Here is a 12,503-nt window from a genome sequence, read left to right as displayed (position 1 = left end):
ACCAAAAAAAAAAATAAATAAATATGACAAAAAAAAAACACACATTTTGTTACAGTATAGCGTGGAAAAATGAAGTAGACTGTTACTATCTCCACTTCCTCCCCTCATGGTGCCTGTGTGTCTCCCTTTCAAGGCCAAGTGTTAGTTGCTGTATATAAATGTCTTTCCATCTGCCCATCTTTCACGAGATGATCCATGCGTCATCTTTTCACATGTCCGTTTCCCCACGCGAACCTTCACAGCTTCCGTCTCTGTCCAAGAATCAACAGATTGCGCGAGACTCCGGTGTTTGTGTTTACAAATGTTATGGCAAAGGTCCTGCTTTTAGAGTGAATGAAACGGAAGACAATGCAGACAGACAGAGTAGCAAAAATCCTCTCACTTCACCATCAGGGGGATGGAGTACGAATCCTCCATTTTCAGGTCCTTATCTGCTGAATACTTGAAGTAGGGAGTTCTCCTACCATGAGATAGCATATATGATTTACGTGGTAGACAACATGGAACATTTCAATCGTGCCCATGCATGCTGATTTTTACATATTGTGCCAACTGCAAGCGGTGATGTAAGGATAATCTCCTGTTCTCTATGCAGAGCGTCCTCTCTACTGTTGTGTCAAAAAAGGTTTAGGAGACACCGACGCTTAGAGGCTGGGGCTGGTTTCCTGGGCTTAGACTACAGACTAATCCCGGCCGTGAAGGACTGACATATTGCGCTCAGTCGAGAAGGCAAGGCTTCATCTGTGCCTAGAAGCAGCAGCTGTGTAGGAAGACTTGAAAAAGCCTGTAGATTCACCAGTAATTTATGAAAGGCCTTCAAAAAAAGAAAAGAAAAAAAAAGTATGAAAAGCCTAGCATACATTTTCACTTTATTGCAGGTTGTTTTTCTTTTACTGTATGTCGCTGAAAACTTTGGATTAAACAGATCACTGTGACCAATGCCAGAAACATTGTTTGACAGAACAAATGTTGAGTTTACTTTTTTATTATTATTCTTATTCATTTTTGTATTTAAGTTAGCTTTATTTTTTCTATCGTTTCAGCTTATTGAATATGCCAGTTTGAGACTGTACTATTTGTATAAGTAAATGTTTTGAGCTGTACAGTAAAGACCTAGGAACAAATTAAATGTGCGTCCAGCATGCTGAATGATTATCTGTGTGTGAACGTGAGCTAATCTCCCATGAAGCGTCATACCTCATACATTAATTGCATCTGCATCGTGCATTGTGACGGTGTGATGTTGTGTTTGAGAGTGATGTGTGTGTCTCACTTACTGTGTCCCCTTAGTAGACAGCCTGTGCAGTTTTGTGAGAGTGCAGCATGTTTTAGGGGTTGCTGGTGTAAATGTATTCAAAAAAAGAGAGAGATGTGCGTGCGTGTGTGTGTGTGTGCAACTGCAATTTATTGTTTAAGAGTGAGTGACTGTGTATGTGTGTGTGTGTTATGAATGCACAAGAGAAAAATCTATTTAAAAAAAAAAAACAAAACTTTATCAGAGAAAGTCCCCAGAGAGAAAATAAAAAAGTGAGACTGAGTTTCAAATGAAGCATGGATACTGTGTGGTTTTTTGTTTTTTAAACTATAGGAGGCTGTCCTCAGTGCCCCAGTTTGCTATTGTATGTGCTGTATCAGAATATTACTATTGAGTGTTGGCCAGCTTGTTTATATCCATCAAATAAAGGTGACTTTCTTTCTGTCTTTGTTTGTGATTTTCTGCTCAGTGTTGCTGTCGGTGCAAACTGTGTAGCTTTCTATGAATGCAAACTAAATACTTATAATGTATAGTATAGTATAGTATAGTATAGTACAATATAGTATAGTATAGTATAGTATAGTACAGTATAGCATAGTATAGTATAGTGTAGTACAGTTCAATACAGTATAGTACTGTATAGTATCGTATAGTATAGTACAGTACAATATAGTATAGTACAGTACAGTATAGTATAGCATAGTATAGTATAGAACAGTATAGTATAGTATAGTATAGTACAGTACAATATGGAACAGTTCAGTATAGCATAGTGTAGTATAGTTCAGTACAATATAGTATAGTATAGTATAATATCATAAAGTATAGTATTGTATAGTGTTTATAGTGTAACCCTGATTTCCTGTTTGAAAGCATTCTCCACACTTCCTAAGCTGCGGTTAATCTGCTCTCAGCACACGGGGAGACTGTGACACTCTCACTTGTCCCACAGTAAACAATGACGGGTAGGAACCAAAATCTGGTTCCTACCTGACAGACATAAGCAGTAGGTAGTAGTAGGTAGTAGATGTGCATATGAAGTAATGTATCAATAATGAAGTATGAAGGATGCTAAACACAAAACAAAGGTATTTATTTCAGCATTTAAACTTTGAAAATGTGAACATTGAGAAGAGTGTCGGTGTAATACAGAGTGATTGTTAATGTGTATGAAGCCAATACTATAGTACATGGTTTATAAGATAAATTAATACATCCCACAGTGGGATATAGGCATCAATTTGTTATTGTTATTAAATCTACAGCTTGACCCATTTCTAACACAGTGCACACACATAACAATGGCATATGTGACAAAAGGGATACCACAACCAGATTATTATATAATCTCCATTCCTTCTTTGTATGTGCTAAACTACGTTTGTTCTGCGGAGTGAGCCAAACGACACTGTGTCATGATGTCTCCTGTTGCTTTCATGAGTAGAAATCTGCTTGAGACCCTGAAAGCTGTTTTTGACCTAGAGCTCATGGCAAGAATTTTTAATTCTTACATTTGACCAATTAAGACCACAATGTGCACGATCAAGATATCAGCCGGAGGAAACAGATGAAAGAAACAAACATTGTTATAATAACCCCTCAATTCTACTGTATGCTCTTACAACCTTTAAATTTCTATTAAACATCCGTATTAAAAAATAATAACTAAAATCACCTTATACTTGTATAAATTATGACATAACAGAGAAACTGACCTTTGACCCTTTGGATATAAAATACTATCACCTTATCATTTCATCCTGTTAGGCGCTTGTGTGAAATGAATGAAGAATTTCTCTTCAGTGCATTCATGAGATATCAGGTTCACAATACTGGCACGGACTGACAGACGGCCTGAAACATAACGCCACCGGCCACGGCTGTCATAAGTGGGAAGGCATAAAAGCTGACCTCGCAGCTGGGGATGGCCCGTCAACTGCACGCATCTCTTTTGTGATGGGAAAAGCGCTTTATGGGACACTGAAGATTTTTTCTACAGTTATACAACAAGTGACCACTGGCTTCAAGAAGGAAAGGTGCTAATACAGAAGCACAGGAAAGGCAAACATGGGCAAAGGTTTTTCAGTGCAGACTTAATTAAACCATTTCACCGCACGAAATGGAGTGCATTTTTAAATGCAGCATCCATTTCCAAGGACGTACTTATTGTTGTTTTGCAGCTTTAACGTCCCTTAAGGAAGCTGTCCAGCAAACGGTCCCCTCTATCAGAAAGCCAGTAGCCCGCCATGGCTGCCAGGGCTCCCATGAACACAGATGTGTAGACCAAATCTCCCTTGGCTGCAAGTGTGGCCAGAGCACAAAGCACGACGACAAAAAACATCTGCTTCAACACCTCCACCTCCTCATCCTGGATATCATCAAACAGACCTTTTTCATGAACACCTGCCGGAGGAAACAGACGAGAGAAACAAAGCAGTGAGTTTTCTTTTCTCCGAGTAAGTTTGGTTGCTCATGTAAATAAGCAAACAGGATCAACATGAGGTGGCACGCACCGGGTAGCTGCTTCTTTATGCAAACACTGTTCTTGCGAATGAACCCTTCAGCACAGTCGCAGCGAAAAGAGCCTTCTGTGTTGGTGCAAATCTCATCCAGACCTTGACAGGCGAGTACCCGGTCACTACATTCATCTATATCTATATATAGCAGGAGAAAGACACGAGATTAAATCTCTTCTGCAGATTATTGCTGCACATAACGCCACAATGAATTAGTGATTACCCAAACATTTGGACCCTGTCAGTCTGAAGCCAGAAGCACATTTCCTGCAGCGAGCTGGTCCACTGCCCATACAGCCCACACAGGCCACATCACAGCCTGAGGAAAGAAGGACCATTGACAGATTGCACTGTATTCTCATACATGAATAAACAGGATAAAGATAAAGTGACCAAATTCATCATCTGCAAGTGACATCTGTTTAAGGTGTGCAGCTGCAAGCATGATTTCACCACAACTAGTATCCTCATCTAACTTATAAAGTGCCATGAGTAAATATATAATCTACATGAGATATACAATAAGAATGAATTCATTTTTCAGTTGCAGCATCCTGTGTTAAGCACGTAGACCTTTGAAATATTTGCATGATTCAATTTTTTTTATTTATTTGCAACAAGTGAGGAGGCATAGACACATATTGTTATTCAAAGCAGATTCTTTTATTTGATCTTCAAAGAGCTTAGAGCTGATCTTTAAGTCCACCGGTTGCTCTGCTTAGCCGTGCACAGTGCAGAAGGTGTAGATCTCCGTATGGATCCCAAAAGATTGTCCTTTATTGTGATATGTTCAACATTTTACGTACACGTGTGTTTTTTTTAATCTCACACAAATCTTAAAATCAAGAGTAAGGGGAAACACAAGAGTTAAAAAAGTAAAATGAATCATTTAACAACTCTTTTTTTGTTTTACAAAACTGGAAAGACATTTCTCAGTTAGCTAATTACAATCTTCCAAAAAGAGTATTTATTTGTATAGTCATACATATTTTTGTCTTGTCTGATAACAATTTACCGTTCTTTGTCTATATCCCGGATTATAATGAAACTATAAGTCAGTGGTTACAAAATTAATCGGAGGCAGTCATATTGAGTATTTATTTACTTCGTTTCTCGTGGCACAATATTAGCCAGCATCAGCAAAACCTAAAGCACTGACCTCTGCACTCATAGGATCCTTCTGTATTAAAGCAGTAACTGTTGCCCAAACAGTTCCCCAGCTCAGTGCCACACTCATCAATGTCTGAAACAGATAAAAACACACACGTATGCATTTACTGTTTTATATCATACACACCTTATATATATATATATATATATTAAGTGATGTCTTCCAGGCTGATGAACAAAGCTTTGTATACACTACCTACACAGGTGTTATTATGGAGTGTCCATCCAGTTTTGCATTCCTCGCACTTGTCGTTTGCTGGCCCTAAACACTTGCTGCAGCTGTCGGGACAGCTGTGCACCTGAACGGCCAACAGACTCCACAGCCAAGCGGCCTGCAGCAGGTGTCTGTGAAGCGTCTTGGCGCCCATCTGGCCGGATGATAAAGCCATCTATCTCCTCCAAAATATCCCACCGCTGTTAGATGATGCTTGGAAGTTGGGTTCAGTATGAACTACAAACTGATGCCAAAACAACTGAATACATGATGGATTTAAAAGAATAAATGTTGTATAGTTTAGCAAACATCATCCCATAGTATCATAGTGTATTTGAGAAAACAGCTGATTACTGTGAACTTAATTAGTGCTATTTCAACATAGGAAGCCATTAAACATCCAACTCCACTGGTTAATAATAGTTTAACAGTTTAATAATAACATGCATTGATAAATTTGCATCTTTAGAGATTATATTAGAAGATAATACTATCAAAAAATACAGTATATATACATGGTTAAAATTCTGCATATTACAGTATTCAAAATTTTTCATAGTGTATTTTTTATCACTATTTTTAAGAAAATTTAAGTAACTTATAGGCTTAAAAAGGTCAATTTTGATAATAATACTATCTCACATTTTTAAATTGTTGCACCTTTTACTTGATACACTAATATATATATAAGAAAATATAAAATCTCGACCGACCGGAGTTTTAACCTGCTGCTACTCTCGGTCTTTCTGTGTGGTTGTCACACGAGCGTTCAGATTTCACACTGAAAAAATATCAGCTCAGAGTTAAACCACGAGTAAACCAACATCAAATAAAATCTAGAAATTAATTTTGATTACCCTTTACCTCCGCGTTGTTTGACCGCAAACTGTCTCGTCTTTCGTAAAGTTTAAACGCAGTTTGGATTCAACCGAGACGCACCTCAAGCGTTTCCAGACTCCGTGTTTGTTTGATTAAAGTCACCCAAACATCCCGAGCGAGTGGGGAGCGTGTGCATGTCCGAGCACCGCCCCTCCGGAGTGCACTTACACATTTCACAGGCGCTCCAGTGTGTCCTTAAACTGACGCTAGACCGCACCAATAATATCCACCTCCTTCCATTGACACACGGCCAATCACAAGGCGACATCCACCGTGTAAGTACAAATGTATTTATAGACTGCCGTGAAAAGACTTACAGCGCATGGGCACAATGTGTCAATATATTCTAAGTGTTGCTGCTTAAATCATATATTATCTATATATTTTCTGGTAAACAAATCCCATGAAAATACCAAAATAAGTAATGAATGATTCCCGTAGTTGCTGCCATAGACTTCCATTATTGTTTAAACTTCCATTGTTGTTTCTTCATTGCAATTATTCACTTCCCTGCTGCCGTGTAATTAATATTCAGCAACGGAAGACAGGAATATTAAAAGCCTGTGTACTCCTGGTCAGTGATGTTTGCTAAAACTACAATTCCCAGCAGCTTCAGGAAGTGATTTAACACCTGTTATACAGAAATAAAAGGGCTGGAAAGTATTGAGAGCTGGGACATTACTGATTTAGATCTGTTTACGAAGTGTATCCACTCTAACAATATTAATATATTACAATATATTATTATTGGGAGACTTGTCCTTCATACTGTCTCATCTTCATCACGTTCCAGTGAGCATGTTCCTCCTGAGTTTATTAGTCCATTTATTGGTGATTCAGTCTTTGTTCCCAAGTTTTTTCTTCCGACTCCAAGATATTCACATGATGATATCAGAGTCTAATAGTCTATAATAGTCTATACTCTCCATGCGTTGGCGGTCCCCCACCTCCACCCTGTCCATGTCTTTTTTATATCCGATCCGCTCTCTGTCTCTGTGACAGTCAGTTCAGTGAGGAGAGATTGAGTCTGAGAGGGAAGCCGGAAAAGAGGCAGCCCCCGAACGAGCTCTGGTAGACTCCTGTCACTGCTCTGAGTCTGTGTTGGGTGGGAGTCAAATTTCACCAGGAGAAAACGCTCACCAGCTCTGCCCATCTGCTTCTCCCCTAGAATTAATAACAGGGAGGCTGTGAACATGTCAGAGTAAGGGGACCGGATCTGTGTTTGAGGCCTGTCTTCCCCCGTCCTCATGATAAGGTCTTTGTTGCAGTGGGACCATTCCTCTATTCTCGACAGTGCGTCGTGGGTCAAGACGAGCAAAACTCGGCCGCCCATGCTGTTTATCTTCAGCAGCTGCGAGTGGAGCCACGGCAGAGGCCCCAAATTGCACTGCTCCGTCCTGCTCCACTGGTCAACACAAACGCTGAAGCCCTGGCTGCAGAGGAGTGACCCGAGCTGACATATCGACTGTGAAACAAGAACATCCACATCCGGGGGGCTCAGCAGCACCACGTGACCCTTTCTGCCAACTTTAGAGAGGGGAAAAAAAAAAAATTGTCAAGGATGTCTTGTGTCATTGTGATTTTATGCACTTTTCAGGAAAAGTGGCAACAACTCACCTTTCACGAATCCGCCGTGGTTCCAGCTCCACACCCATTCTACAAAAGCCCAAAAATTCACAAGTAAATATACTTGAAGGCTTAACAGATTCACCACAGGGATAGTTTCTGTCCCACAAATAATTGATTCCTCAAACTGCATGACGCAAATGAATCAGTTTCTACATAGCAAACAAGACGTGGTCTTTGGGAGGAATGAAAGGAGCCTTTGTGGGAAGTAGCTGAGGAGATTCTTCCAAGTGGACAATGCATATTTCATCATGAACTGGATACAAATTAGACGCTGCTCTGTGTTTCCTGCATTTTCATGCACATAGATTGCAGGGAAAGAAAAAAAAGAAGTAAAACTTACTCTTGACAAAGTCGCGAAGGAGGCAAAAGATAAGCACAGTCAAGCAGACCAGCAGCATGAAAAAGACAAGTAGGAGACTCCAGCGCCACCTGCCAGCTGCAAGTAGCACAAAACAAAACCCCTTTTACAAAAAATTCAAGTAACGTAATTTAGCAAAATGTGTCTCGTCCTAACCAGCATCAGTTTCTGTAGTTGCTATGTGAACTGTGGCAGACTTACGCCCATCAGTGCAGAATGGACCCAGCTTCTGCTTCATTCCCTTGACTTGCACCTGCACACATGTACAAAAATAAATGAGTTATTCGTCTTCAGTAATGGCTGCGTATGTGTATATATGACATGAGATTAGTGGTGAATCATTTACCATCACACATGGTGGGAGCTTTAGAGTGATGTTTTCAAACACCCCTGTTGTCTCCTATTGGGGACACAATTATGAATCACATTACATTTGCAACTTTTGCAAAAAATAACAAATATCTCAATAAAATGTGTATAAAATGATGAAACAAGACACTTTCTATTTAATATCACGACAGCTATATGGAAAATACAGATATTCCACTTAGCATCTGGCTGTATCATAATACATATACATATCTATTCTAAAAGGCTGAAAATGTATGCTGTTATTACCCAGAGTCCCTGATGGTTTTGCCTCCATGTTCCGTTTGCCAGCTGCTGCCTAAAAGTAATTATCTCCTTGCACATGATCTCATTTTGACAGAGACGAACTTCACCCTCCAGCCTGCAGGGGGCAGTCAGGTTCCACGACAGCATTGCGCCGTTGTTGTTCATCACACCATGGCGCACAGACACTGACACATTTTCCCATATGTTGTTTTGCAGAAGATCTGGAACAGACACAAAGGGTGTCATGGCGTTGGAACATCGTGGGAAAACCAACCATCCCGAAACCTTGTGCTTTTAAATTGAGCTCACTTTCATTTCTGAAGGGGCAGTTTTTAGAGCGTCTAGACCTCTGGCCATCCTCATGCCACACCTATAGCACATATAATCACACAGACGTGGTCATATAAGTCTGGATAACAAACAGGGCCATTGCCAAAATGACTCGTGAGTGATGTTACCTGTAGACATGTGCAGGGCGTCACAGAATACAGTGGGATGGTCGTCTTGTTCCAGAGCTATAAAGCAAAAATTACACCACACCTTTAAGTTAAAATATTATTCCTTCCAGCGTGGCTCTCGGCACATATGACAAACGTCAACTGCCATCAAATTAAAGCCCTGATAGCACTGACCTGACAAAGTCCATTCTCCTCATATTGGACACACACAGAGGGGCGGGACTTATTGCCGGCCTTAAACTTCAGTTCAACCTGGTTCATTTTTGGGTTTATCACACCACTGACTGTGGGCACTGAAAGGAGGAAAAGAATATTATGTTTAGTTCCTTAAAGACGCATACCGATGTCAAATAGGACAATGGGGAAAAACGAAGTTTTTTTTGTTTTGTTTTTTACCTTGACATTGTGGTATGTATTCTTTCAGCTTCCCGGAACACACTGTGTACAAACAGGGTCATGTGTCACTATTGATACATACAGGTGGTAACTTGTTGAATAGAAGATTTGTCATCCAAACAAAAAAATAAACAAACTTTACCTTTAACAAGAGAAGGAGCAACAACTGTTTGCCTTAAGTGTGATTGAGAACAGGGATAAACGAGCATTTGACTGTTGAAGGGAAACCCATTGGGCTCGGTAATCACCATGGAGATCTAGAGAAATCACACAGAGTTTAAGAGACAAGGTGTCTGGAAGTGAGCACAGTGCAGAGTATGTGTAATCTACTGTACCTTTGCCTGGTTTTGATGAGTAAGAGCTTTGCGATTAACTGTAAACTCCACCTTCTTGCATTCGGGCATGAAAGGTGTAGTGCTGTAACACACCGCCACTGACGCTGTTGCAACAGAGAAAGCACAACAGAGGAGAAGCTAAGAATGGACTGAAAAAGTCAACCTTTTTCAAGTTTCTCTGTAGCATAGCAAACATTATAACTGTGGCTATCCGAGTTCTTAACAGCCTCTGATTTTCTTTGCATGAGTGTATTTATAAGTATTCATATCTGAGCTCACCAAGTTCACTAATTAAAGCCAAATATCTAATTTCCACCGTGGCCTGTGAGTTTCATTGTTCTTTGTGCTTTTAGCCAAATGTTGACACTGGAAGTAAAGCAATCATTTACACTGTCAGCTTCACTTTATCCTCTTCGCAAGGTCCGTGTTTGCTTATTCACTGTTCCAGCATTGATTTCCAACAATCCTAAAACACGCTTGTCACCAGCCAGCTTTCAAAACTGTCCCTGCAGCTCGCAACCACACAGCAGTGTGTACCGAGGGAAGAAGAGTTCTTGTTTGCCCTGTCGTGGTTTGCCTGAGTGCAAGTTTCGTCCATTTCCGTATCCAGAATGTCGACTTTTCACGCGTTACTGAAATTTAATTAAACAAGTGGCTGCTCAGATGACACGGGACGGCCGTTTTCCTTGGGAGACAGTCCATTGTAATGCAAAGACTAATGAATGGATTGATTTTTTTTTTAAATTTAATTTACCTTTGGAATTGTTGGTGCCCTCGCTGTAATCCTCCTCATCAGACCCAGAGTTATCTTCTTCCTCCATGTCTTTATGTGGATGGATGTCGAGCTCTATGTCCACCGCCAGGCATAATGTACATGTTGTGCTGTCCTCTCTGCAGTACTTGAACTCTGACTTTAGCTTCTTAATCTTCAGGTGGTTCTCTTCTCCTATGGGTACCTCATCAGTCACGGTGCATTCAGAGAGACCCTTGAAAGAGACAAAATTTAAGAAGGAAAACTACATTACATTTTTTTTCTTTCACTCAGCATGTGTAAATATTTGTTGTTCTGTAGGCCTCACATTAATAATGTACACACGACACTCTGTGCAGTGACAAGCTGACAGGTGGCTATAACCCACCATCTTTTTTTCCTTATTTGTTTGAGAATAACACATTGCATAAATGAGACAGGAAATTAAAATGTCACGGCGGGCCGCGGCAACACTGAGAGCAAATTAAAAGTGTACTTCATCCATAACATTGCACCGCAGCACAGGAAACGTCTGCTTCAGTGTATCCAAGCTACCGTACCTGTGAGCAAGTGACTTCAGATGTCTCCAGATCACAAGCCGCCGCGCACAGGGTCAGTAAAACGCACCAGCAGGGCCATCCAGAGGGAAACATGGTGCTTCGGAGCAAAGTCTGAGTCCTACACCATTTCTCTACACGTATTTCTTCTCCAGGGGCGCCATGAAAACCTTGTTAAGCGAGTCAGCAGTCTTCCTCCAGATCGTTGTCATCAACATAGCTCTGCTTGGAGATTAAGTTGACTTTATCCTGACTGAAACTCTATGCTGTCATGGAAGTCGCTGAACTGAAACCAACCGTGACAGCTCTGCCGTGAACGTTACCTGGGCTTCACCTTTATTTGTGGCCTGTTGAGGAAGAAATACATTTTTTTTTTATTTGCCTTGAATAAAATTTAGCCGATCAGATTGAAAGACTAACTTTGTTCACAAATCGTAGGCCCTTCGCAGGCATACGCTGTTAACTGGCAACTAGGTAGTTCTTTCTATAACCTATTCAGTCATTAAACAGGCAAACAGTGCTATGACATGAGATAAGATAAGAAGTATGATCAAGTAACATTAGGAATTGTATCAAATTAGACAGAGAAATCTCAAGTAGGTTACTTACTGTGAGCAGTTTAAGGTCTCTTTCCACTGGACTTTGTTAAAGGAGACAACAAGTGCCTGAATCATGTGAAAGTTGCACCACACACACACACACGTCACTGGTCTGACTCAGGAGACGTCCCTCCCTCCCTCTCTCTCCCTCCCTCTCTCTATCTCCGTCTCTCTCTATCTCTTTTAGTGTGCCTGTCTCTGATTGAGTCTCCACAAATGCACAAAATCCTATAACTTCCCGCCCCGAATTGCTCATTACTGTGTAACCAACCTGAGCTACAAGGGCCAAAGTCCACAACAACTACTTATAATCGAAGCAAGTCCCCATGTTGAACACCTGATTCGAGTACTTCTACACAGTGGCCCGCATACAACAGCAGGTTCATCATTAATTCGTTACAACTGGTTTGCGGGCAAACAATTTGTCTGTCAGCGTGCTGATTTGTCTCCACCCCTTGCAGTTCGCAGTAAGCTGCGCCTTGAAAAACAAGTTTACTGCCGCTGATCGTAAGAATGCACATACCTTTGACCCACGCTAATAACGCAATCACCGGGTTTGGGAGCTCCAAGAAGTAACACAATGACACCCGCCTCGCAGCAGCTCAACAGGTTTGACAACATAATGAACTGAACACAAAGCCCTGGGAGCCTCTCCAGAAATGTGTCGAGACGAAGAACAAAAACTCCTCTTGTGTGCTTTACCAATTGGTGTGACAGAATCATTTCAAGGTGAATAGTATGTTTACTTAATCCATGCCTGCTCTGTAAATG

At 40.8% G+C, this 12,503-nt stretch overlaps 2 protein-coding genes across 3 annotated transcripts; both read right to left on the bottom strand.

Annotated features, from left to right (window-relative positions):
- Positions 1 to 3,437: 3,437 nt before the first annotated feature.
- Positions 3,438 to 5,470, bottom strand: creld1a (cysteine-rich with EGF-like domains 1a; the record flags this gene model as incomplete). The annotated part of the gene is made up of 5 exons (XM_084542389.1): positions 5,138 to 5,470; positions 4,931 to 5,014; positions 3,995 to 4,090; positions 3,769 to 3,909; positions 3,438 to 3,658 (listed from the first exon to the last, which is right to left on the bottom strand). The coding sequence occupies exons 1-5, from the start codon at positions 5,328 to 5,330 to the stop codon at positions 3,438 to 3,440; spliced, it is 735 nt and encodes a 244-aa protein (XP_084398515.1). The 5' UTR covers positions 5,331 to 5,470.
- Positions 5,471 to 5,625: 155 nt separating this feature from the next.
- il17rc (interleukin 17 receptor C) lies at positions 5,626 to 11,799 on the bottom strand. Of its 2 annotated transcripts, XM_084542344.1 has the most exons (15): positions 11,743 to 11,799; positions 11,137 to 11,480; positions 10,580 to 10,811; positions 9,826 to 9,929; positions 9,633 to 9,747; positions 9,491 to 9,532; positions 9,269 to 9,387; positions 9,095 to 9,151; positions 8,946 to 9,006; positions 8,640 to 8,857; positions 8,368 to 8,421; positions 8,223 to 8,274; positions 8,004 to 8,099; positions 7,652 to 7,690; positions 5,626 to 7,561 (listed from the first exon to the last, which is right to left on the bottom strand). In XM_084542344.1, exons 2-15 carry the CDS (start codon positions 11,227 to 11,229, stop codon positions 6,951 to 6,953), a joined length of 1,893 nt encoding a protein of 630 aa, XP_084398470.1. In that variant the 5' UTR covers positions 11,230 to 11,480; positions 11,743 to 11,799; the 3' UTR covers positions 5,626 to 6,950. The 2 variants fall into 2 exon arrangements, with proteins under 2 accessions (XP_084398470.1, XP_084398471.1); XM_084542345.1 differs by lacking the exon at positions 11,743 to 11,799 and having other exon boundaries at positions 11,137 to 11,672.
- Between the last annotated feature and the right edge of the window lie 704 nt (positions 11,800 to 12,503).

Source organism: Chelon labrosus (assembly GCF_963514085.1).
Source record: "Chelon labrosus genome assembly, chromosome: 4".
NCBI lineage: Eukaryota > Metazoa > Chordata > Actinopteri > Mugiliformes > Mugilidae > Chelon > Chelon labrosus.
Note: the sequence above shows the minus strand (reverse complement) of the source record. Positions and strands in the feature narration are given on the sequence as shown.